Genomic DNA, 27,609 nt, shown 5'->3' on the forward strand with positions numbered 1-27,609 from the left:
CACCATAGGCCTTGTTTGAACACACAGATGCAGCGGACAGTTGACACTGTTTCCCTCCTTCTCCATTGCTGATAAGCACAACCACCCAGTGGAAAGTAGCAGAAGATAAGAGATCTGGCTATCAGCATCAGCAATCTGCTGTGTTTCCAAAACACAAAAACTAGGACAACCAGATTCTTCTGATGTAGTGGTTGTGCAGTAAGAGCTGAGCTGCAGCAATGCTCAACAACCTCTGCACTACCTCAGGATCCATTCCAGCACATGCCAAGCAGCGGTGGTGTCAGCGGGAGGCATTTTTGATGCTTTTTCTTGTGCAGCAGAGCCAGGACAGCATTAACGGCTGAAGTTCTAAGGGCTAGAGTCTCAGTGGAAGGTCCCACTTATATCTCTACCCCAAATCACCACGCCTATGTATTTAATCTTTTCCTCACTGGTACCTTATCATTTTTATTAGGAACCACCAAGATATCTTAAAGTGAGATTTAAAGTAAGATGAGGTTCAACAAGGTCAAGTGCCGGGTCCTGTACTTAACCACCCCATGCAATCCTACAGGCTTGGGGAAGACTGGCTGGAAAGCTGCCCAGTGGAAAAGGACCTGGGGTGTTGGTAAACAGCTGGCTAAACATGAGTCAGCAGCACACCCAGGTGGCCAACAGCATCCTGGCTTGTACCAGGAATACTGTGGCCAGCAGGAGCAGGAGAGTGATCGTGCCCCTGTACTCGGCACTGGCACGAATGAATACTACCTTGAATACTATGTTCAGTTTTGGGCCCCTCACTACAAGAAGGACATTGAGGGGCTGGAGCATGTCCAGAGAAAGGCAACAAAGCTGGTGAGTCATCTGGAGCACAAGTCTTGCGAGGAGCAGCTGAGGGAACTGGGGTTGTTGAGCCTGGAGAAGAGGAGGCTGAGGGGAGACCTTATCACCCTCTACAACTGCCTGAAAGGAGGGTGTAGCAAGGTGGGGGTCAGCCTCCTCCCCCAAATAACAAGAGACAGGACAAGAGGAAATGGCCCTCAGTTGTGCCAGGGGAGGTTTAGATTGGATATCAGGAAATATTTTCTTCACCAAAAGGGTTGTCAAGCATTGGAATGGGCTGCCCAGGGAGGTGGTTGAGTTCCCATCCCTGGAGCTATTTAAAAGATGGGTAGATGTGGTATTTAGGGACATGGTTTAGTGGTAGACTTGGCAGTGCTAGCTTAACAGTTGGACTTGGTGATCTTAAAGGTCTTTTCCAACCTAAACGATTCTATGATCTAAGATAACATCTGCTACAAGTTTAAGTTGTCTGGGGAACTAACTCTGCACTTTTGTATCTGGTCCGGGTAGATACTCACTTGAGATGCAAAAATGAGCTGGTTCAACTTCTTGCTGCAAATACTACTACTTGAATCCAGCATGTCATCTGTCTTGTAAAATATTATTGTAAAAACATATTTCAAAGAAACAGCTTAAAACAATTTCTAAAATGCAGAAATTCCATTTATTATATTGAGAATATCAACTGCAAGAAGCCTTGCAATGCATTCTCTTCACTCTAAGTACAATACAGTACACTGTTCTCCACAATAAGTTACATAAAGGCAAATTTTATGTACATATAAAAAGGATCAGTGCCCAGAACTATTTGCACAGCATATCTGCTATTCAGAAATCAACCGTTTAAATCTTTAATTGCCTTCAGAATTCTTAAAGCAAACTGAGTTCATAAACAGATCTTAATTACCTGGTTTGAGAAGGGTTTTCAACTGATTTCTAAATTCAGTGGAGACCATGCAAATGGCTCAACCACTGAATTAGCATTCTCAGCATTCATTCTATAAACAAATGTATTAAAAATGAGGCATGCCATATGGTAGCATATAAGAAAACATGAAAAATGACCTGCCTGCATTTAAACTGTTTATGCATCCCAAAATATCCAAAAGGGAGGTAGGGAAGTAGTAGTGCCATTGTACAAGGCACTAATGAGACCACAGCATAATTCTGCTTATGCATGCTCAAAAAACCACAAAGTTAAAAAAAAAAAAAAAAAAAAGCCCCCAAAAACCCCCCAAAACCAAACCTGGAATAACATAATGGGCTTTCTTTATTTGATGCATCTAAAATACGGATCTAAACAAACATGCATACGTCTTAATTTGTAAGATTTTTATGGGGCTCTTGCTTTAACTGCAGAGAGTCATTTGCTGGGAAGGCAGACTGTGTAACAGGGCTCTCTGGGCTAACTCAGAGAAGGTTCAAACTCACTTCAAAATGGTTATGGATGGTCAAAAAACCACAAAATTAAAAAAAAAAAAAAAAAAAAAGTCCCCTAAAACGCCCTCAGACTGAAAAAGTGAAGAATAAGGCTGTGAGGATAATCAGTGGAATGGAGAGCATCCTATGAAGAAAGACTGTAACAGCACTTGCTTTGTCAGTCAGTGAAACAGCTAAGAGTATTATGACTGCCTTCCAAAAACACGTAAGGAAAATGCCAGAAAGAGGAAAAGCAAGCAAAAGGACAATATTGGCATACTAGCAAGTGGGCCTCTAATACATTTATATGGGAATGAAAAGATGGTTCCTCAACTTAAAGGACGAGATGTACAGGCAGGGCCTTGAATAAGGAAGAGGGGGGTCAAAAATCTTTAAACAAATGAGTTTAAGCGCATAGCTCAGTTTATAGAAGGAATTCTGTGATGTGGCGTTTACTGTGGGAGAAGACCAGACCCAGGAACACCCAACTGGATCATTCCCATCCCAGGTCTGATCCATCACCGGGATAAAAAGGTGGTGTCTCTTTTGCAGCATGAAATTACACTATATGCTCCAAAATTCCACTTTAGAAGATTTTCATTTCCCCCCTTTTTCATGTGAATTATTCTATATTCAACCATGTGAATGTTTGGTCACACAGCAAATGCAGCACCAAGCCCTTGCTGTGAAATCAGCAACCTGAACAGTCAGCGTACCAGTCAGCGCGTCCGTATACCTTCCACGGCGAGATTCTTTCCCACACCTTTCTCTTCTTTCTACAATGGAGCATAAGTACAGTATCCTTCTAAAGTCCCAGCGCAGTGAGCCACACAGACTGAAAATACTCAAGACAACACAAAAGATTATTTAATTTAATTCTTAAAATAATGCAAATAGAAGAATTGAAATGTACCATGTGGAAAAGTGTTGAGTTGTACATTCCACTGATTTTTCCAACCAATACTGAAGACACTTTCCTTTAACTACATACACTTTCCAATTTATTTGAGGTGCTTGAACTTGCAAGATATGTAGGTAACAGCATATCAGTCAAAGAATTACTCGGAAAACAAATACAAGAACCAAAAAACCCCTAAACTCTTCTTCACTGAAAAAGAGAGGCACTGCATTTTTAAGCTGAATTAAGGCTGTAAAATGATGCTGGTTCATTGTGAATTTGAAGTCGTCAAACGTCATGGGGGTGACATTTAACCCACTGCTTCGCTGTTAGTCCTGTAAGCCTGCTTACGGAGGTGAGTCTCAATCTCCTCCCTGAAGACCAGCATCCCAAGGTGCGAGTGAGAGGCCTCGTTCATGGCTTTGGACTGGATACACATGCGATACTGCTCGGGAGTGAGTTCGTCTGCGCAATGTTTCTCGTGCCAGAGGTGAAAGAGACCAGGGACCGGTGTCCTGACCACAATAAGGTCACCGTGCAAGTACTTTCTGTAAAGGTGAACATCCTCACCGCCCCAGCCTTTCACTTCCAAGTCAAAGCCCCCTAAAAAACAATATCAGAAAACATTATTTTGGCACGCAGGCTAGATGTAAGGCAAAAAGAGCAACACTCCTTGTGTAATGTATTACCAAATCCGGTACGACATACCAGAAATTCTGGGGCAATTAACTTCAAGTTCTCCATGCCAAAGCATGCCAAATCGAGGGAGAGGAGCTTCAAGCGTACCACATCCTTTGTGGTGGAAACTGCCCCAGACACAGATCACGTACTGCTGGCTTCAGAAAGTCTCTTAGAACAGTGTCTCCAAATCGCATTATGCATGACATCCCATGTGACAGCTGCAGAAAACTGTAGGCAAACCTCACCGGCTATGCTTTTGGGTTATTTTTAGCAATCATAATGGATTTTAGCAGCTGGAAAATGAAGCAGTCATGCACCATATGAAAAGCCCTCTCTAAAAATGCCAGCAATTACTCCATAGGTCACAACTCAAAAAGCTGGATCAAGGAAAGGAACCTGTTCCACCATTTTAAGTTCTCTTGCCTTTCCAGGACCACACCGAAAATCAACCCAGACTCACACACAATTTCAAAACTCAAGAATTATGAAGTTTTCATTTAGCATATACCATACACATGGCAATATGACTGCTAGTAGAAGTCAGCCTGCATACAAGCCATTATACAGCCCATCGGGCTCTATCATTACACCTTCTGGCAGACTATCTTCAACTCAAGTACACCAAGCTGCTCTCAGTTTTAACAGCATGACACAAGGGGGTGCCAAAGCGCATTTCTAAAGCCTCGAACAACTACATTCAACTACTCAAGGTTATTTAAAAGAAAGAATTTGAATGCTTCTTGTCTATGTTAGTGGTTTACTTGAGGGATGTGTTTCTTGAACTTGATTAATTTGCTTCAGACAGTCACAATATTAAAAAAAGAAATATTTTTAAAAGTTCTAGAGTGAAAGTTGTTATTAAAAAATACTGTGACTTTTAACAAACACTCATCAGGTGGGACATCAAAATCTAGCAAAACTGATTTATCTCATTGGTCAAACTTGTCAAGCAAGTCTGACTGCTGGGCTTGGGACAGTAATAAAAGAAATAAATACATTACCTTCCTGTTAGATAAGAACAGAGAATCATTTTTTAAACACACAATTTTTTTTTTTTTTTTTACAGTTTCATCTTACCAACAGTCAGAAAGTCTGTCCGATATTGACAGGTCATCCCAAAGCCAAAATCCCGCCAGAAACCAGAATCTTTCTTGTGTACCTGCAATTTTAAAACAGTATCATTTTGAAGTGCAAAATACATCGAAGGAGGTACATTGCATTTGTATGCTAAGCTCTTCTGATCATTTGCTCAGTGCAGGATACAGCATGTAACACTTCTGGTATTTTGGTGCCTTGCGCAGATGTGGGCTTCCTAATTACCTGCTGTTCACTTCAGCCTTTGCCACCCGACTCCAAATACTTACTTGCATTGCAGTTTCCACATTCACCTTTCTGTCACACCACCTCCAATTTCTAAATATCTGCTCAGAGCAAGCTGTAAGTTTTTGGTAGTCTATTGCCAAATTCCTACCCAGTTTCTAAGGCCACATTTGTTGTTCTTGTTCGGATATGACAAGAAAAGTAAGTTTTGTGATTGAAGTCAGCAACCATGCAGTTGTTGGGTTCAAAGAAGTAAACAGCGGCGTTGTCAGGCCAGAGCTCACTCCTCTCTCAGCTGTGACTACCTGAGGCCACATGCAAAGGCTTCCCTCCTACTTTCAGAGGGATCCTTACAAACAGCATAGGGGGTGAGGGTTATTATGTTTTTCTTGTCTCTAGGTAAGACTGTGTTGCACTCTCCTTTCTCTCCTCCAAACCTGTCTTCCTCAGAAGTCCCAGCCGTGAAACCCAATTTCATTTATGCAGCCTCGTGAAAGACAGTCAGGCTGGACATTGACCGTGGCCATTCCACCTTCAGGCAACAACTCAGAAATACAGTATGTACTTTTTTCTCCTTAGCCCCAAATTATCCTGAAACCTATTTTCTTGAAAGTTTGCGGGGTTTATTTGTTTATTATTTTGACTACAAGCTTCCCTAGAAGCAGTGTTTCTCATTCCAAAAGCAAGATGAAACTATCAGTATAGCAGCCCATGGTTCTGCAGATGTTGGATAGCAAAGGTAAAGAAACAATCTGCACAGAATACAGCTGCCCACAGCACAAAAACACCAAGTGACTGAACATCTTAGCCCACCTTGAATTACATTGCACGCTTCCTCCAACTACCATTTGGCACTTCGCAAAGATAACCGATACTGAGGGAAGCTTTTCCAGCACCACTCACTGCTTTTTTTTTTTCCCTTTCACCACTTCCTTGTTTGCCGAAACACAAGATGGAATTTGCTGCCTCTACCCTCCAAAAACACTGGCTTTCTAAGCCAGAATTAAGCAACAGATCAGAACTACCGACTTCATTTGATTAATAGCACCTTTTTTTTTTAATTTAGATAGAACTCCAAGTTTATCTAAGAATGAGTTTTGTACTGTTTGATAAGCTTTTCTTCCACGATGGGCAAAAAGCACATCATGGAAAAAAGTGTTTAGACACGCGCTGCCAAAGGTCATAAGATATCCCAAACAGACTATTAAGTTACACTTAATTTTGTTTTAATACAAAGCACAACTAATCCTATCCAGAATAAATCATGCTGCTTACCAATTGTTGCTCCACAGGGGGTGGTAGATCTTGGTTGGCATAGACAATAGCAGGATTATAAAGGCTGAATACCACAGGATAAAACACCTTCTTCCCTGGAAGTCAAAAGGTATTTGTTACTTGCTGTGGGCATCCTTTCTGAAGGCAAGGAGAAACTAGAAGTATTCTCTTTATGTGAAATATTAGCTATTAGCCATCTAGTGAAAACAAATAAATATAAGGTCTAATGGCTAGGATTTCCCATTTAGGTAGCCCATAACATCCAGTGAGGCAGAGTTCATAGGATTAAAAAATAATAATATATATATGTACACATATTTATACATACTCTATGGGTATACATTTATACAGTTATACATACTTATATACATATAAAATATTATATATATATATTAAAAATATGTGAAAAATCCCTGCAATAATGATATCCAGTAAAGCTAAAAAATAACCAAGTCCAAGTAACACCTTGCATAGCCTGAGTTTTATGAGTGTGCCTCTTCCCACAAGCATTTAAAAGTGTGTACATCCAGGATGTCCTGCCAGGGCATTAAGCATCGTGAGTATCCCGATTATGCTGTGACACCAGTTCTATGCCTATTATGCTATTACAGAAACCAGATAAATATTTTTCAAAGTATCGACGACAGCCCATGAGAACACTCAGTACCCTGATTTGGGCATGGACTCTGAACATCAGGTGTCAGCTGAAGTAAGGTGACAAACTGTCAGTACGAATCGTCAAGCAGTTTCTCAAACTCCCTTCCTTGTGAAAGCTCACAAGATGCTCCTCTCCGAAGTTTTTCCAGTTATTTATACACCTCGTTCCATGAAGTGCAGAAACAGACAGAAATGAGAGAAAAAGCAAGAAACAGAATCCAAATATCTGGCTTATAGCAGACTTTCTTGCCTGTTTATTATGTGAAGAAAAAGTCTATTCATTCCAAATTGACATTTGGAGTAAATGGTTTCTGGCTGCAACAAATCTGGAATAAGAGTAAGCATTAAAAAAAAATCCCACAAACAAACAAATGTTTGACAGGAGAAGGTCTTAACTAGCACGCTTGTTAACTGAAGACAGTTTTATCCTTCTTGGCAGAAGCTTGTAGAACAAGCAAGCTTCATACAAACCTGAGAAATATGGTCAGAAAATTTCAGAGCTTGGGATTTAAGTGTGGAACATTATCTGAGTCTCTGTACGGAGCACACTGTGTAGCTCTACTGAAAACCATTTGTATGTGATGTGTCTTGGCCATACAAGTGTGAGAAGACATAATCCAAACTTGTTAAGAGATTTCAGTGTAACAAAAATCATCTTCCACCCTTAAGTGCTGCATTGCATTTTGTTATACAAACTTACATGCAGTTTAATAGTTAAAGCAATTGAACTGTCCAGCTTTCTTTTAGACAGCCAAATCTTAAGAAAATGTGAAAATTGTTTTTATTGTACAACAAGGACAAGGTGTTAGGCAAAAGTTATTTCTCAGTCTAAATACTATTGTCATTTGTGCTTTTTCATTTTCCTAGGTGCATGGTATTGAAATAGCTCCACCACTCAAGTTAGCTTTCCCTGCGCTCAACACAGGCCAGTTTAAGCCAAACAAGATGACAAGACTCGGTTACAGCAACTGTAAAGGAACATACCAGGCTCAGCATTTAAGCGACAACTGTTGAGGAACTCGGCTGTGAAATAAACATCAACATCACAGAAGAACATCAGGACCTCGCCCTTCTCCCAGGCTCTGGCACCCATGTCAAGTCCCCGGCCTCGGTTAAATTCCTCATTCAAAGAGACGAGCGTATAATTGTGGAAGTTAGTTTCTTTAAAAGAAAATTCTGGAAATTTTTTTAAAAACCAGTTATATCAGAATGAGAAAAACCTATCTGTTTCACCTAGTTGTCTATTTTAAGTGTCAGAGTTTAGACATTGTAAAACCACGGACCTTGGTCTTCATAACTTCGCTTTGCATTTAATAGTTCAGACAGATTTAAAAGGCCTTTTGGCAACTGACATGAATTAAAGCATCCTCTGAAATTACAATGCCATCTAAAATTTGTCCCCACAAACTAAGAAGTCCTGACTAATAGAGCAGTATTTCTGTCTTCACTATGACAGAGAGGAGGGCAAACATAAAGCCAGAGTCCCGGCACCACCAAACTCATGAGGCAAAAGGCCATCTGTCTGGTGATGCCACCATAAACCAGTCAGTTTGCTTCTCCTCGCTATTTCATACCAGTAGTACTACTCATTGCAGAAAAGGGAAGGAGCAGCAAGGGGAGATTGGAAATATACCCGGGGAATATCTTCAAGCAAGGTTAAGCGTCTACTTCAGTGACACTTCAGAGGTTAATGCTTGCAGAGAACAGAGTGAAAATACTCAACAGTAGCACCATTAAGAAGATAAAGAACCAGATAAACGCCCGGTGAATTCATAGTACTGAATTTGGCTCAATGCTGTGAGAAGAGAAGGGCATCTCACAGAGAGGGCAGCAGAGAGGTCTCAGAAAGAGAACCGGCCAGCACTTGGCAACCTAGATGCCGGGGAGGCTCTGTGGGAGGAAGGCAGATGCACTCCTCCCTTCCTAGAAGATGTCTCGGCACACCAGGCCAACTCAGCCTCACATTTTAAGCCAGCGACACAATAGCTTGTGCCTAATACATTTCATCAAGCAGAGCCTTGGCCTGCGCTGCGAGATGGGGACACTTGGGAGCCCAGCTCATCCTTGGCTAACAAGGGCATCCCATCAGTTACAGGCTTACAGATGCTATTACCTGTCCCATCCCTCTGGAGGGAAAAAAAAAAAGCAACATTTGGGAATTTTAAATCCATGCTGCCGTAATGTTATTTGCTGAGACAGCCATGATGAAACAGTGTTTAAAGTTGTTTTATAGCAGAGGTTAGGTATAGGTCCAATTACCCAGTACTTAAGAGGGCAGAGGGCAAAGCTTAACTTCTCACACTCAGCAGCCCACCAGCCTACTTTGACTACATTTCTCTTCCTTATCGTTAAATAAAATTGATTCTCCAGTGAAAGAACTATTGAAATGTACATCCCCATTCCAAAGAACTTCAATTCTGATCAATCTGTTAGCATGACTTACTGCAAAGCTCACCCCCCTGCTGTCTCTTGGACTATCAAATAGAAACCTCAAAGACACTGCTATTAAGTCTTTTTTGGCCTATAACTTGATTTTTAGTAGTCTCCAGGAGCCTTTTGCAACTTAACCTGTAAAATGCCAACCAAAAAATAGTGTAGGGTAAATAAAACTTACTTTTCCTATTAACCTGTAATGCACTATAAAATTGTTCTTTTTATTATTTCATCATTTTTAAAAAAACATTTTAAATTGCAATCAATATAGTTTGTATTGACCTATATTGGATCAACTTACCTAGCTACGGATTCTAGGATGCTTTTTACTTCTGATAGCCCATCTTGTCCAAAATACACCACTGTGAGGTGAACACGCTTATCCTGGTGAATACACACATCCCTGTAAGCACAAAGGTAAGTTGATATTAATAATTACTTGCAACACAACAGAAGCTTCAGGTACTTAAAAGCTATTGCATTTAAAAGTATTAGCAGATTTAAGTACTCCAGTCAGACTTCAACTAGCTTCTAAAGAAAACAAAAAACATTTTCCGTCTTCTTTCCCCATCTTTCCCATTTGAATCAGAAGGTTCCAATACTGTGTGTCTCATTCCAACACCTTATTTTATAAACAGGAGCTCAAAAACTGTTGTAAATACAGAAACAATGTTCAAGACCATCTGTGTCCAGGTTCACAGCGGCCCTGGCATTTGATCTAAAAGGGGTTTTGGTGCAGTTTGAGAATCTCTTAAATCCTTTTAGAAGGAGGATTTTCTCCGTACAATAGGCTCAGTTACAAACATCCCAAGGCAGTTGCACACAATGTTGGAATCATTAGTTCTGTCACAAATCCACCAGAACAGAAATTTATTTTGAAAACGAAACAAAATACTGAAAATCAGCAATATAGCTCACTATATGATCTCATGCACCTACCTAAAGTTTTGCATAAATTGTGCAAATGCCTCAGTTCTTCCAGCAAGAGGGACAATAATGTTAATGATCGATCTAGAAATATCGACCGTTTCACTCTTCACTTTCATGAGGGGTCCAAAAGGTCGGAACAAGGTGACATGCCTGTATTCCATGCCATCCATCTTCTTATAAAACAGCTCATACTGTGTCCCCTTATCTCTTTCTGTACGATAGTAACCTGAAGAATAAGTCACACAAGTAATTTGTAAAGTCAAAGAACCCAGCAATTGTATTTCAGAAACACCGTTTTTCCTGAGAACTATAAAGAAGTGAAAAATAAAGCTTTTGAGGAGAAGCTTCTGGGGTTTTCCTAAAAACAAAAAAATCCACAAACCACCGATTATCACAATCACCCTCCTACCTTCTTAGACCAGCTCTGAAAAACAATCTCAATCAATCTCCAGCTCCCCCTGCATCTTAAGATAGATTTTATGGTCCTACATCAACTTCTCCAGCAGAATTAGAGTTGGGTCTTCCCAACAAAAGGCGAATTCAACTATTTGATATGGAAAAAGATGGCTGAAATCTAATATTGCCTGTTCTTAAGCCCTTCAGTAAGGATCTTCCCCTGAGCTAGTCTGCAGTAAAAGCTGAGATCATCTGGCCAGCAATCAACGCGACACAAGCTGTGGGCAGAACAAATGACACAATAACTCGCTTGACAAAGCCTGTGAAATCTGAAATGTGATATATATAAAACAAAAATCCACGTGATAAATGCTGGAACGCTTTAAAACTGTTTTCACTGCTGACCACTAGCTACAGTGCTTTCTATCCCATAAATACAGACAGTGGCATTTTACTGTAGCCATGGCCCTCTAAGGACATAAGCGAAGTTTTCTCCATAGCTGTAACACTTTGAGGAAACGATACCAGTTCTCTATAAACAGGTTTACCTATTTAGAGACATTTTACTCCTAATGGATAGGGAAATCTATCCCATTCAGAACAAATATTTAGGTTAGCTGATCATTTTCATTTAAGGGCCATCAAGGAAACAACTCAAGCCAACAGCCTCTCTAACGTTACACTGCAAAGGAAAAGACCAGTACTCATCTGTGGCTTTGACTGAACCGAGCTCTGTGTTGGTCATCCTTCCATACCAACCTGAGAGTATAAAATGATGACCGGAAAAATCCTCCAACAGAATTCCCTATGTTCATCCCACCTCCGCTCTCCCCTCTCCCCCAACAAGAAAAAGGTACATTATAGAGACGAAACACAAGCTATGCTATAACTCAAACAACTTTCAGTTGAGCTGACCACACAGACCACTGAGAAAGTTATGAAAAGCTGCACATCCCCAAGCATGAGGAACACACTTGCCTTTACACTACACAACCAGTGCACTCCCAATCCCTCGGCAGGCCTGAACTGCCTCTTCTCCTGCAAGCCAGCCTCCAGAGCAGCCGAAACACTCTCCCAGCCTCCCACCCAAAGAAAAGGTGGCAGGGCACAGGGCAGATGAACTGTTCTGGTGACACAGAGGGTTGTCTTTTGTGCTCAGTATCTATACTGTCCTTTTTGTTGTTACCGTCTTCTTTGCAACTGAAATCAAGGGCAGTCAAGGTATGTGAAGGAAGCAGACCTCAAACTTAGAGCAGCTTGGTTTTGTTTGTCTATCTCGGGAACTAGAAAGAAGTGATCTTACAGCTTTGCTTCTCTCCCTATCTCCAGGCCAATATTCCTCCACGTTCCCATTCTCCCACTACCTTCTCATTCAACAGAAGCAGCAAAGGAACGTGTACACCACTGTGCCCCAACTTCTTTCCTCTATCCCCCCCCTTACAAAGAGTCCTTTCCCTAGACCTGCCTAACTCCCTCCATGTTCCTCTCTGCTCCAGCCTCCCTCCTCAAACCAAATCCAGTTTCATTCACTGATGTTCCCTCCTTCTGCCCCTGTCCTGTATCTGCCCAACAGCCTCTCTTTTACAGCAAGCTCCCTATTCCCCTCCAATATTCAGCTCTGAAATGGACTCTTCCTTGCGGGCAAGCGTGTGCCCTGACAGACCCAACGGGAAATGTGGATGACCCCGACAGGGTCTGGGGGAGATGGGGTGTAGTAGAACAAGCTGGTGCCATCACACTGCAAGTTGGTGGTGACCAAATCTAACCTCTCAACTTAAATGCTTCCTACCCTTTGAACAAAGTTTTGCAATGCACTTATTTACAAGATACAAATCTGCATTTATTCCTTTGTGAACACAGAGCTGCACGAAATACGCACCACATTTTAATGCTCAGGAAAAGCATGGCAGTTTCAAATCAGTATTAATTACAAGTACTGAAAAGGGAGTTTCAAACAATGAAAGTCCACAGTGTTGACTGTCAGAAGCAGAAAAAGACCTGAAATCCCTCTCAGTCCTTTTCTACTCCTTGGTGACCGGAGCAGCTGATGCACCACGGTGTTTGCACACCACGCTCTCATGCAGTACGCAGCAAATACTTTGTACCAGTACTCCCGCATAAATTAACATTCAGTATCGTACATTCCAGTCCTTCCCCTAGTATCCAATAGCTGTTTACAGATGAAAATACCATTTACAATGTAAGTGAAGTTTTTAAAAAGCATGTTACAGTTGCCAACAGCTTACCTTTAATCAAAAGGTAAGCTTAGGTGTCAGTCTCCTACAGAAGGCTGTAGTACAGAATAAAAATTTCTAGATTAAAGTAACTTTAAAAAAAAAGGCTGCTGTAACTTCATAAAGACTTTAATATGCAAGTCTGAATTTGAGCAGCGCCTCGTCAATATTCAATTGCTGGAGTGTAGAATTCCAAACTTTTTAATATCAACATCCTACCAGCGCCACACTTCTTTATGTGCTCCTCAAATTATTCTCCTTGCTATGAGCTAACCTCCATGGGTAATCTACTAATTTGAACACTTTTACAGAATTAAAGCTTCTATATACAGAAGCCAGAATTGAACAGCCAGAAAAAGAACCCACATCTGTTTTACTTCTTAGCGTACTCAGGTTTTTAACACTTGGGACTGACTCATGTAACAAAACCTGCTATCTCACCTTCCAACTAGCATACACTGGCTGCCATCCAACATAGGGCTCTATAAGCAAAGAGGTAAAAAGTAGCAGAAATAATTTAACAGCTGTTATTCCTGGTCCATGAAGCTTTACTCCCTTTGCAGAAGTTCTGTTTCTCACCAAACAAGTTAAATCTTAGGAATACTGGGGATCAGTTACTATCAAAGCCAGAAAGCTGTTCTGCTATTGCACTGAATACTATTACTTGTTTTAAAGCTACCAAGAAAGCTACCAAGAAAGTGTTTGGTCTATGGAATTTAAGACACATGTCCTGTGTGTGTGTGTGTGTGTGTATTAAAATTCTCCATTGAAGTTCCCAGGACACTGGCCAGTTTCTGGTCTTAGGCAGGACATACTGAAGGGGCTGTTTGCATGACAAACGACCCACACTGTTCTATGGATGGCAAGGACTCTGGAAAAGTTTTGAATTTGAGCTTGCAGCATTGGGATAAACAATTTTTACATGCCAAGGACACATTTCGGGTAGGCAGTCTTCCCTTGAGATTCAGACATAAAGATAGTTTCTGGACTTTGCCTGGTTCCAACTGGAAACACAGAAGCAAGAGAAGTGCGCCCGAACAGCAGCACTCAATTCTGGTAGACATTCAATAACAAGACCTTTATTAGAGATTAACTAATGGCTAACTAGCTTCTGAAAATACACTAATGCCTGGGTTCTCCAAAGGTTAATTTTAAATGTCTATCCAATGGAAAAGCTTTTAATCTCTTGATAAAATAAACCTGTTACACTGATAAATGGAGCCCAAATAAACCAGTTACACTGATAGTAAAGTACAGATATCCATAAAGGCTCCTCACCAAGTTTTGCATCGCTATTCAAGGCTTAATGTCACAGGCTTCTGAAGAAAGGGGATGGACAGAGGTAATACTGTTATGCTTTTCCCATCTTACTGATCCTGTTTCTCAATATTATCAAATGCTGGTCTCAAAGAAATCTATTTTTAATCCTGAGCTATCTTAGAACACCCAATTCAGCAATTCAGTTCATTGTTTATAGTCTTAGACCCCTTTATTTGTGAAAATACGTAATATTGCAATTTTTATTTTCTCTAGAGGTACTCTTCACCCCAAAGGGAATGGTGTACTCCTGTTTCTCATATGCTTAGATCTAATGGAAATATTAAGAAGAAAAACTTCAAAGTGTTTCCTCAAACAGCAACTGCAGAACAAGACCTTTTTTTAAGGTCAAGTTTTTGTTCCGTTAATATTAAAATTCTGGAAGTTTCATTCTGGGTTGCAGCAAAGCAAAAAGGTAACAGTGCTGCCAATGGAGCCCTGCAGAGCTGAGAAACTTGCTGGTTTTCTCTTCATCAGCAGAGCAAGTCAATTGAGCGTTATGAAAAATAATTTGGAGCTTTCAGAAAGTATCTTTATAGTTGCAATGCACACTTGCAAATTCATTTTTGCTTGGTGTGACTGCTCGAAGCCTGCCAATAGCCATGATGTGGCTGGGGCAGCTCTGCCTAATCACAGCTCCCAAACACAATTGGTCATTACTTCGTTTTACAGTGCTAAAAAAACCCAGAGCATCAGTTTGAATAACACTTGAAGAGGTTGCTCCCTATCGTGGATACAGCTTCCTTGCACCAGTGGTAGAAGGCAGAATAACTTCACGTGGAGTCCACAGAGGCTGAGCGTGCAGCAAAAAAGCTGCATGACAGTTACAGCGAGGGCACAGAGCAGAGAACAGAGCAGCAAGAAAGTTACCATCCATCAGCATGCTTTTTCTCTCTCTCTCTCTCTTTTTTTTTTTTTAACACGTTAGGTGGCCTGTGCAGTATTAGAGTAATAAAAATCAGTCGATTCAGACTACCATGTATTACTGAGTAATTAAGGGTACTTTTCCCAGAAAAGTTTGCTTAGGAAATGTCAATTTATAAAATAGAAAAGGCAGATTCAGTTTAAATTCATGTCATTAGTCTTTGTTGTCTCAAGTGACTCCAATATAGGTAAATCCTAAAATACAGTAAGAAAAAAATTCTTGATGCTTTTACAAATCGAGACTGATATTCCACTGAGTGAGCAAAGACAGTGTAAATGCTGGGGAAGAACTTCAGACATTCAGTGGTGACGAAGACATACCATCAGGTATAACTGTCTGTAAGATAACATATTCTAAACTTATTTAAACAGCCACCAAATTCTCCAAGTATTTACTAATACGACTTAAAGTACATTCCACAGAAGATTACACAGCTCAAGGTTTAGTCTAGTATCTCGCAATTCTAGGAAAAAAGCTGAAATAATTCCCAGAACTAAACATTTACCTACATGAAAAGTTAGCCTATTGAGGTAGGAAGCTAGAACACTTCTAGAATGAAAATGCCTAGTTTAGCTTATACTTGTGACACAGTTTTGTGGGTAAGTTTTTGTAGATATGTATGTGTTTGTTTGGAGAAAAAAAATCCTGCAAGTCAAAACAGAACAAAAGCAAAACCAGTTTATCTATGTTAAGCATAAAATACGATGGCTCTGTCTTAACTAATGCAGCAATGGTTTTCTCTTTTGCACCCCACCCCAGAAGTAATCCACGCAACAAAGTTTCTCAGCCTCTTGTTTCAAATTGCATAAAACTCTATGGTCTTAGCCCTAAATCACTTACCACAAAATAATCTTTAGCAATCAAAGAGGATACAGAACTTCAGTGACAAACTATTTGTTTTAACTCAAGCCAACTCAAGAAACAAACTGTTTAAAAGAGCAATGCTCATCCAGCAACAATTTAGTTGTGCTCTTAGGACGCAGACGGGAACTGTTGTGACTTCAGTAAATAAACCAACCCTGCCATGAAACTGGAACCCACTGGTTTACGATAGCTTAAGAGAGCAGGATTTTCTAAATGGAAAGACGTATCACTCTCCAACTGCACTTCCACCAAACAAGGATGCACAAAGGGTCAACTGAGGTAGGGTGCTGGAGCCCACTCACAGGGCTGCAGGGCAAGGGACCTGCAGGTACCACTGCCAGCTGCCTCTGTTTCTCACCTCTAAGTTTTGGAACAATAGAAGAAAAAGAAAAAAAAAAAGGTGCTAATATTCAGATGCGGCTTTTCTTTTGCTGGCCCAGTGTCTAAATTATTCTCACATACATGTAAACACAGAATACCCACACAACCCACAACTTCTGCCTGAAACAAGACACTGATACGTATCACTATGGCTAGTTGCTAACACACCCGTATGAGCTACAGCATAAAAATACTTTAAGTGCTGCTATTTTTTCTACAGTTCCTGTAACCTATGCTTGAAGAAACTGCCTTTAAAACAAAAGGAAACTAGTTCAACTTCCAAAACCAATTATCAATATACTGCTGTGAACAGAGGCAGAGGTGTAGGTACAGTTCTAAAGTCCTACATCTCCTTGCTTTCTTGGAGGTCTGCAGACATTAAAGGCAGTACACTAAGAAAAATGAACAACTATTTCAATACTGGTAAAAAAAAAAATCTAGTAAAATAAAAGCAGTACCTAAAACAGTAAAGGAAAAGCAGCTGCACGCTTAATATAAAAAGAAAACCATTAAAAGACTGCAAGAATGACTACTTCCAGACAAAATAATATGGTTTTAAGCGAAGACTGTACTAAGAGCCTAACACTGCACTGGCTGTGTTATACCGAGACAGCTGAGTGGATTCTATGCCCTTCCCCACCTTCTGGAATGAAGAAGAGTACTTGCATTAAACATTAAACACAGTAGCTGTTAAAAGCAGAGACTTTTTGCACTACAGACCCATTACATCATCTTAGGCTGAAAGAGCCGATTATTGCAAGGCCAACGGTACCTTTCCCCAGCATGTGTTTGCTTAATACTGCAGACATCAGTACTGCTGAGATCCAGAGTCCCTTTTACAGTAATGCTCTTATAACATGGTCCAACTTTTGGTTTTTTTTTTTTATGGCAGCATGAACTGTATTTAATACTGTAAATACAAAAAAGAGGTACTAGGGCAGGTTTTGATAATACTTATCTCCATCAGCTTTACACTGTACCTTGAAAGCCAGCTTCTATAGGATTTACCACTAATGCATCTTTTAAGGGTGTCACTAAGTGTTGAAAGCATAACCGCTATTTTTGTTTTTATAATACGTTCTGTAATTAAGTTTGCAAGCACTGAAAGAGAATTGAATCGAGAAAAAGAGAACAATTCAAGGTTGCACAGTTTAGCAAACCCTGTAACTTGTATCCCATGGAGGGTCTACTCAGGACACCAAGTTCTTTAGCTGCCGTGACCAGAACATCTTAGCCTACCGATGCGCTCCCTCCAACACGAGCATGCCAGCTCTGCCACAGTCAGAAGCCTGAATACTAACTAAAAGTGGCATAGAGATGAGCGAAGAAAAAAAAAAAAAACCACCCTGTAGCTTCATACTGAATAGCTTAACTATGCTGGAACAAGAGAGATGAATCAATTTCTCCCTCCCACTGCCACCAGTTTCACTGGAAGTCTTTCAGTTATTTAGTACCATAAGCAGTTGTGTCACACTGACTTCAGCTAAAATCAATTATGAATGCCTCAGTATTTTAAGCAGTTACAACTTCCCCTGTACACTTCTTGCAGCAAGCCCTTCCTCTGAAATGGATTTCGTGCTCCCTACACAAAACACAACATAATGAAGCAGTAATATCCTCATCATTAGAAATAAAGGTTCTTACAGTGTAATTGCTGTTCGCCACTATATTCAAGTAGGTAAAACCCCTAAAAATATAAACACCATTAAAAGCTTGTTGTCACATTGTGTTAACTGGCTGGAGAGCGTGTAATAAACATACCTTCTATAAAATCATTTTCACTATACAGCTGCCTCTCTCCTACTCCATCGTCTTCATCTTGTCCATCTTCTTCATCTGGATTATTGATTACTTCTAGGCCAGCCTCAATAACTTCCACCAATTCATCTCGTTTATCCTTTCTAACAGGTTTCTCTTCTGGATGCCGAGTGAGTCCCATCTCCAACTGGAACACTTTCATGGACGTAAAGCTTTCAAAAGGAATGACGCCATATTCGCTAGGCAGTTTGGCCCCCACGCTCACCTCAGCTTTGTCAATCTGGGAATGAAGAAACTCTAGGAGATCATTGGATGCTTGTTCTTTGGTGCCCTGGTAGTTCATACCATTGACCTTGGGGCTCTTTTTTTCCTGTAGGGATTTCAATTTATCACTCATTTCCTGAAGTTCTTGCTTTAACTGGGCAATCTGACGTTTCAGACTGGTAGCTCGGTTTTGATAATGCTCTTCTTGTTCCTGCAAGAGAGCTTGATAGTATTCTTTACCCATGTTTTCGCCTACGACACCAGGTAGAGATCCGTTAACATCTGTTTGTGGAGCACACTCGAGCAAATACATGAGCAAGACTAAACTGAATAGTAAAGCAAGGCCCACTAATAGCCAACGAGTCCTGGCTTGAATTACTAAGCCTCTTCTGGGCATTCTCATATTATTTCCGTTTCCAATCCAAAAAGATGACTTATCTGCTCATGCCTTCCAGGGAACATCACCCCAGAGTTCATGAGAAAGCATGACCATAAAAGTTACTACAAGTTTTGATTAAGTAGCTGATGAGCAGTTGTCAGCCTTTGCCTTAATTGGGTGTCACTGCAGAGACACAAATCCGAAGTTCCTATGTCATCCATAACCATCAACTGTAAGTTCGGTTGATGCCATACAATTTGTTCAGGATTTCCTACCCCGAACAAAAATCCCTGCAGAGGGGGAGGAAGGTGGAAGACACCAGCAAGGAGTCATATTTCCATTTCCTAATTCAACCCTAGTTGAAGGGTTTTAGCCTATTTGAAGTTAAGTGAGGAAAGTCTGCAAAAGTCATTTTATAAGCTTTGAATCAACAGCAATTCCCCCCACCCCTCACCCCTGCTATATTTAAGTGAGAGCAGTCTACAGTTTAGTAACAGTAATTTTCATTGGCTAGTTTGGCTTTTCCTCTGGCACTTGAGTATTTTATTCCACTTCCCCCTCCTTTCCTTGGAATCTGCGGTTTGAGTCAGCAAAATGAAGACAGAACCTAAAATTAAAAGAAAGGTGCATATTAGAACTACAAAGCATCCAGTCATTTGGAAAACACATGAACAAAGCTGTAACACATGGATACAATGGATCGCTGGGGGAAGGGGTGGGAAAAGGAGAAAGAGAAAACATTATTTCTTCCTATTGCATTACCCATCAGTGATTCCCTTTGACATAGTGTCTGGAAAATAGCAATATGGGCCGTCTAATGAAATACATTTTTCACATAGCTAGCTAAAGCAGTAAGGGTTCTTCTAGTCTCATCAAGTTTTATTTGCTTTAACTCCCCAATTTCTTCATGGTTTTTTTTGTGGTTTTGTTCTTCTCTGTGGGAGAACACCACCAACAAAACCTATGCCCTTCCTCCTCCTTTAAACTAAAAAAATTCCAAGAACTATTTTGAAGCAGCAGCAGCTTGCAATTCCATTTACTTTCACTTAAAGTAAGTATCTTTTAGGAAATAATCATTCACTCATGAATAAAGTATTCCAGATTTAAATATCAAGTTGACAAAACCAGCATTTCAGAATAGGTCAAATTCAAACCCCAATTCCCAACTAATGAAAGGGAGCATCAGACTAGCCATTTACTAACATTTCCACCTTTTGATTTGGGTGGGCCAGTGCGAAGAGGCATTGACTGTTTGCATGGGTCACCCTCTTACAGCGCTGACCAGACTGGCTCGGCAGAAAAGACCAGGGAGAAAGACCCCAGTTAGGCAAGAGGGGGATAGGGATACCAAAAATCCTATTTGGCAACAATGGTCAGCAAAATGGTTTATGGACCTCTTCAATGTCAGCATAAAGAGCTGAGACGTAAGCTTAATGCACGTTAGTCTTTTTAACATTAACAAAATACTTTCATTTAAAACTTGGTTGTACAAAATAAGTAAAGCTCATTCATTAAAGTTTATCCAGGGATCTATCAGCTCTACACCCATTTTGACTGTGTTGTGCGATTACTGTTTGGGGGAAGTTCTGGGACTTGGGTAACTTCAGTTTAGAAAAAAATTGCTCACTCCAACACTCCTTATATAGGGGTTGCACAGGTTTTCATCTAACACTGCCAGCAGACACAAACCCCGTCTTTCTCCATCCTTGCAAGTAAGTCACGGTGCCACGATGCACCCCATGTGTTTACAACAAACACCTTGCAACGTTTCTCCCCGATTATGTCCTTGCAACATTTCTCCTTTCCCATTTAGCTTCCAGCATCGGGCTATTGCTTTAGTGAGAGTCAGGTACCACATACCAGTGATATCATGATATTCAGCATCCCCATTTGCAAGAAAGCTCCAATAACTAGGCCCAAAAGATTAAGTAATTTATCCATACCACCAACACCAATGCCTGTGATAGCTGATCCTAGGTTTGCATGGATGTCATGCACACTAAGTTTTGCAAGAGCTGCACACCTAGGAGTTGTCCAGCTAAAGTCTACAGGACTGCCTGCAGCCGTTCTTAGTATTTCTAGTGCTGAAGTCCCTGCCTATGACTGTTCACGAATAAATTAGATCCTTTATATAGAAGTGCTTAATAAAGCAGCTTACAGGCAATAGTGATCTGAAACTGAAGCTTTTTGAACTCATGTAAAGCTACTGGACACTTTGATACAAAGTAAGTAACAGTTTTATCAACTGAATTCTAGATTACATCCTTTTAAGTCCAAATAAGACAGAAGTTAGTCACTCCTCCCTGCACAAACACCACATTGTATAAATGCAAGTTAAATGCCTATAACGAATGATCAACACCAGATGTATCCTCAGACCAGGGTCCAGATGTGGCAAATCAAGGGAGACAGAAGAAAAAACATTCTACAGGATAAAACCAGTTCACAGAAATTATATAATATCATCCCAAGCTTTCTTTAGTACCAAGTTGCCTATATGATGGGTTTTCACGTTTCCTCCCGAATTCTCGTGCTGTTAGACTGCAAGAAGTGAAGACACGATTAATCAACATAAAGAACTATATGTTTCTTTAAACCTAGATAAATGCTAGACTGTACTAAGGCCACTCCATGCAGAAGCTGGCACATCTTAGATCAGTCAAGGCATATTGAAAAATTATCAAACTACCTGACTTCCATACAATATGGACAAATCCAGTCCCAACTATTTTGCACTGCACAGCCTTATTACTGCTGTCAGGAACAGCAGCATTTTTGCATCACTGTATACACAAACAGAGTTACCGTACCACGACAGAAATCAGCTTTTCAAGTTATATAGAGATGCTTTTGGTACTGGGGACAGGGTAGGAAGGCAAGGCTGAGTCTTACAGCAAAGCAGGACACAGAGGTTTGTGTTTTCCCTTTACCTTTCGCCTCACTTCTACAGGATAATTAAAGAAAATGGAAGCATGTACTAGAAAGCAGGAGCTAATACTCCTAGTTAAGACCATCTTATGAGATTCTTTGAGCTACCATGGTACAGTTTGATAATGGGCAGTGCAGGCAGCTGCAAACCACGGCCAGCTGTGGTTCATCACTGCATCTCTAACTTAAAGCCACCTAAGTCATGCAACCTCCCATCACCAAGGGCTTTAAACTGCCACTAACTGTTGTTAAGTGATAAATAGACACCCCTGAAGCTGGGACATTAGCCCAGTAGCCCTTTATTCTGTTCTTGCTCCACCAATAAATTGCCCTGTGTTCAACTTTGATGAGTCACTAAATTTCTTTAGGTCTCATTCAGGTCTTAGAAGCAAGTGACAACAGATTTCCTGATGTGGTGTCAAGAGGACACAATGTACCAGGAGATTAAGATTCCCTCAGACAATAGCAGGGGGCAATGAAAGACCAACTCTGTTCTCAATAACTTTCCTTAACTCGGGCCAAACGTGCATCCTTATGGTAAGCATGAATTAAGGAAGTCAGCAGGCCTCCGCAGCGACTCGCCGCTCACATTGCGTCACCACGGCCGGAACAAAAGCTGATGAATACCTGCAGAGCTCTGAGCCTTCCTGCCGGCACCTGGGCCGTTTTGCAGGGCGCTGCCTTCAGGGGTGCTCAGGGAAGGGGAGCAGGAAGCCGATTCCGAGGCGATGGAAACCACACATGGTGGGCAGTCGAGAGCTCGTGGGCTCTCTTCCTTCTAGGCTCTAATTATTCCCTCATTAGTTGAAACCCTTTTCTAAGTAAGCTAGTGACAACCTTATTAACAAGACAGCATTTTTGCACAGATAGGCCTTGCCTATTTATCTTTGACAGTTTTGGTGCGACACCATAAAGAACAGGCATTTTTCCCACTAGTTTCCCTGTGGCCTTTAAAGGCAAGGAATGTTCGTGCAACCAGTTATGTTAAACAACAATAAAATTTTAAATTGCACATGGAGAGCTGAAGGCGTAAAGTCAGTTTGCTAAAGCAGTAGGGACTGAGCCAATTCGGGCATCTCTTCCACCCTCCCCCCCGCCCTTCCCCCTGTACTACTTCTGCTGAGAAGAGTCACCATAACCGAGTCAGACACAGATTTCATCTTGCATCCTTCAAGGAGTGAGGGAATTAATTCTCATCCCACCAGCAAAGGAGGGTTTACGAGCCCTCTCTTTCGCCACCCTCTCTTTTCAGAAAAGCATTAGTTTCACATATTTACAACCTGAATTTGATACAAGTTAGGCCTGGCACAGCACTGTTTTAGGAATTCCAGTAACTACTCCCAGGCTGTAGATGTTTCACAGCCTGCTTTTTCTTGTAATCCCCAGAATCAGCAAAAGCACACAGGATCCCAAGAATCACAATAGGAAAATTAATTTGGTGTCACATGATACACACTGAAGTTTATAAGAAAGAACAATAAGACTACCTGGAAATAAGTAATCACGCAGAAGTCCCTGGGATCAGCATTTCAGTGTTTAAAGATTAAGTTCCAAATCTTTAAATTGCATGTGCTGATATTTCACTTTATTTCAATTCTTTGAAACAATTCTATTTGCAATACTCCCTATGATCTCCAAAGAACAAGGCATCTGAGGCTTATACTCTGCTTATAAAGACCTGCAAGTTCTACAGAAGCAACTGGTTGTTATTCTTTCTGCATTTCCAGGGCCTTATGTATATTCAACTATGGAAATGTTTCTGTTCCTTACAAAAGAGCTCACCGATTCTCTAAGCACAAGGGAATAGACCAGCATGCTAATTGAAAATGCTGTTAAATTTGTTTTTATTATATTAGCATTCCAGTTTGGTTCCTTGTTGCAAAGGATGAGTAAGTCTTTCTAAAGAGGGGAAACATTCACACATAAAGCAGTGACCTAATTCAGTATGCACTTGCTTTGTGCCAGGCTGTACGGACATTCCTCATTTTAGCATGTTCTACTTTAGACATGTCCTTTTTGTTCAGCATGCCCTAGATGGTCATAGTTTAGCTGCTTATGAAATTCCAGCTGATTTTCATAGTTATTTTATTGTTCATAATTTCACCCAGATGCCACAGATATTCACTGTCTTAAACCCCCCTCCACACACAGATAATTCTCTCCTTGGCAAGTTATACAATGAAAGCATAAGGTCCAACATCATCCCTTGAATATTCCATCTTTTTCTGAAGAGTGTCACTGAAAACAGAATTGCTTATGAATGTTAGAGAAACACTGCGTGCATGGTTATTTTTTCACTTGCTAAAACCAACACAAATCAAGTTGGCAGCCTTTGCTGTCGCGGACAATCTTTGCATAAACCCCAGAGTGAGAAACCTCAAACCATACCTTAAGTATGCAGAAACACATCATCGCTGCTTAGACAGTCCGCTGAGGTATGGCCTCAGAAAAGACACAAGGAAATTTGTTCAGGGCTGTCTTATACAGTTCTAGTCAAACAAGTACCAAAGTCAGATTTTTCTGCTGTCGGAATGTTAATAGAAAGGGAAAAGCAAAGAAGAGAAAGAAATATCCAAAAGAAGAGTTAGGGGCCATAGTTCTCACTTTCCACAGAAAACTAATCTTCAGTCTAGTGTCTCACCCTCACTGGACTGACTGTACGGAACATGTTTTTAATCACAGTTCCACCATCTGATTTGCTTTCAGCTACAGCTCTGCCTCCCGAGCACACAAGCACACACACACACGCATGCTGCGTGTGAGAGAAGCAAGAAGCTGAAAGCCACGTATCAGTTGAAGAAGAGCTACACTGAAGAAAACCAGCAGGGAAGTGAAAATACTGATAAAATATTTTAGACCTTACCAGTTTAATAACAAATCCTGAAGAATTTCGAAGCTGTGCTTACACACATTGCAACCACTGCCCATGGTAAATCAATCACATCAGGCACAAGCAGCAGCCTATTTTCTACTTTTTCGAAGTTTAGAGCATAATACGCTGTTCCAATTCAGCCCAACAAGCAAGTTTAGTCTCTAAGCACAGAATGCAGCTTTGCTACTCACTCACATTATCTGACTGACACTGAAGTGAATTTTTCTTCCAGCTACCTCTCAATGATTTTCATCAACATTTCCTCATGCCCTCCTCTGTACCTTCCCAGCATTCCCATACTACCTTGGCATGCTCCCATGGACAATACTGTATAGGACCAAACCCGTAAAAGCACGCACCAGCACTCCTCAACAGGACAGAGCAGTTTCTGCAGAAAGTTATTTTACCAGACATTGCAGATCTAAACCAGAAGTCCAAGAGTTAAAAAACCCCAAAATGACAAGCCGTCAGCCTTGGAAGACTAGGTGACAGAATCAGCTCACCATCAGATCTAACTCAACCCCACAAAACATGTGATCCTAATTCTGATAAGGTTTGCAGCTCAACCTGGTTGGTAAATACCAAAAACAGTAGTGCTCGGCTGGTGTCCATCGGTCGCGGGGCAGGCTCCCAGCAGTAACAGATACGCAGCCTCCTGTGTTTCTGCAGCCAGCCTCACCCGGCTGCTCGCCAGCGAACCACTGGGATAACGCCGAGCTACCAGTCTGGCACCACTCCCGTTCACTCACAGGTTTGGGGGTTTTTGTCTCCCTCTCCTTTCTTTGTTATAAACTCCCACTGGTAAATGCTGCCAAAGCCAGAGTCCCACGGGGGGTGGGGGTTGACGACGACTGCACACTGATCACTGAGCATCTTAGCTCATTTTTAATTAAAGACATGGAAAAAACCAAAACAAAACACCACACAGTTAACACTAGAACTACCGTATACATTATGAACAGCTGATCAAGTGCTTAAGCATGCCTGCAATAGGTAACTTCAGACATTTGTTTAGTTTCTAAATGGGAAGGAAAAAAATTCCTGCCTTTGGCACAAGGATCGTAGTAGTACTCGTAGTACACCAGAGACTAGTAGTTCAGGCATGGGAACCTGTAGGAAAAAGTTTGTTCAGCAATCGGTGACAACAATCAGAGGATTTATTACTCATAAAATAATATTCCCTATGCAAATTGTTTCTTTTACAAAAGCAACATTGTGTTTTTGCCAGCAGAAATGCTGTGCTCCAAAATAAAATTAAGATTAACCCTCCACAAGCTTCCACTGTCACATCAGAGGCTCCAGTACACAGGGAAGATATACGGGGCTTCTTACCTCCCATGTCTCACGCAATAGATCAACTCACTCTCAACACCAGCGAGACTTTATTGATAAGAAATTCTGCCTTTTACCACCTCTAAATGAGGCTTTGATGCTGTTTATTAATTGCATCTTTTCAGAAGATGCCACCAAAGCAGCACACTTCATACTAACCAGAAGCCACCTTTAAGAAGAAAACACAGAAAAGAGCACGGTTTCATTTTAATAGCGGAGCCTGATCATCGCAGGATGGAGTCTTCCTAGGCTTAGCCCATGAAGGACAATCAAGCAAGTCTTTACACACTTCCCAAACTCACTCTTCCATTTGTGCCTCAGTTTCAACCAGTTCCCTGGCATGTGGTTTTACAACAGCAACAGAGAGCATCAGGGCTGGGCAAGGGACCCGTCCTGCCCCTGCACCACACCCCCCTTCCCCACCCTGCATTTATAACCAAAAGATAAACCAGCTCACCAAGCTGAGGCAACAGGAAATAAAGGGGGGTTTATCGTCTCTGTTCTCAGCGCTACAGCTAACGTAGCAGAGAAAGCAAGCAAAAGGTGATATCCCACAACCTACAAATGGTGGTATTTTTGCCACAACAGTCCCTGGAAAAAGCAGGCATGCTGTCATCCTCGAATGAAGGAAACATTGACTGTATAGAAATGGTTTAAATGCAATTCTTACATAGTCTGTGAAATAACAAGGGAAAAAAATGGCCTTTTGCTGAAGCAGTTTTATCTCCCATACGTTAAAGAAGCAAGCAAGTTATCATATGTCCCAGCATGTCTGCTCCTACACAGAACCAAATCCATTACATAGTTAAGTGGACAAATGAAAGAACAACATTATTCACATTATTTACTTTATACCTAATCCAAAGTAAGCAATGAGCTTATGAATAGGAGCCCTGCTTTGGCTTCAGCGAAGCCGGAGCAAGCCCATTTGTCTGGAAACTGCTGAATTGAAATTGGAACTTGAAACCCAACCAGCTACACCAACAATGCTGGCCAGTATTATCCCATTTCAGATAAGGCCAGGAAATAAAAAGTCAACTCATAGTCGCTTTACTGTTTTTATGAAGAGACACATCTGCTTGGCAAGAAAGCAGCTAGGTAAAACATCCTAGGTAAGACCAGCTGAAGGACTTTTGTTTGCTTGCTTGTTTGTTTTAAAATTATTTTTATTGAACAGCTATCCTGACAGACTTGCTACCTTCAGCTTCCGCGAGATAAATAACATTTCTACCTTACACAACTTTTCCTATAGTTTATACTATTTAGCTTGTGGGGTTTTGCACTGCTGCAGGCACTATTCCCCTTTTTAAATTTGGCAAACCCCCCACAACATCCGAACTTAGAGAAGTGAGTCTTCCCCTTATTGTAAGGGAATTAAAGGAACAGCAGTATGACATGACTATACTTATTTTTACCTACCCTGTTGGCTGCTGAAGTTCAACCTAGAAACGGGAACAAAAGTACAAATAGCCACCTTAGTATGATTATCAGGGAAGCACTTTCTACGGGTATTCCTAATAGCTC

General features: G+C 41.0%; 1 protein-coding gene across 1 annotated transcript in view; it reads right to left on the reverse strand.

Moving 5' to 3' along the window:
• Window positions 1-2,304: 2,304 nt before the first annotated feature.
• Window positions 2,305-27,609, reverse strand: part of CSGALNACT2 (chondroitin sulfate N-acetylgalactosaminyltransferase 2) — a 29,634-nt gene continuing 4,329 nt past the window's right edge. The window contains exons 2-8 of the mRNA XM_009641953.2: window positions 18,314-19,560; window positions 10,445-10,661; window positions 9,807-9,908; window positions 8,057-8,235; window positions 6,416-6,510; window positions 4,898-4,979; window positions 2,305-3,742 (exon numbers count right to left, since the gene is read on the reverse strand). Of these exons, the coding sequence (XP_009640248.1) occupies window positions 3,450-3,742; window positions 4,898-4,979; window positions 6,416-6,510; window positions 8,057-8,235; window positions 9,807-9,908; window positions 10,445-10,661; window positions 18,314-18,977 (1,632 nt within the window). The 5' untranslated portion in view covers window positions 18,978-19,560 and the 3' untranslated portion in view covers window positions 2,305-3,449. The remainder of the gene's footprint in view (window positions 3,743-4,897; window positions 4,980-6,415; window positions 6,511-8,056; window positions 8,236-9,806; window positions 9,909-10,444; window positions 10,662-18,313; window positions 19,561-27,609) is intronic.

This window comes from Egretta garzetta, unplaced genomic scaffold (assembly GCF_000687185.1).
Source record: "Egretta garzetta isolate BGI_Z169 unplaced genomic scaffold, ASM68718v1 scaffold56, whole genome shotgun sequence".
Taxonomy (NCBI): domain Eukaryota; kingdom Metazoa; phylum Chordata; class Aves; order Pelecaniformes; family Ardeidae; genus Egretta; species Egretta garzetta.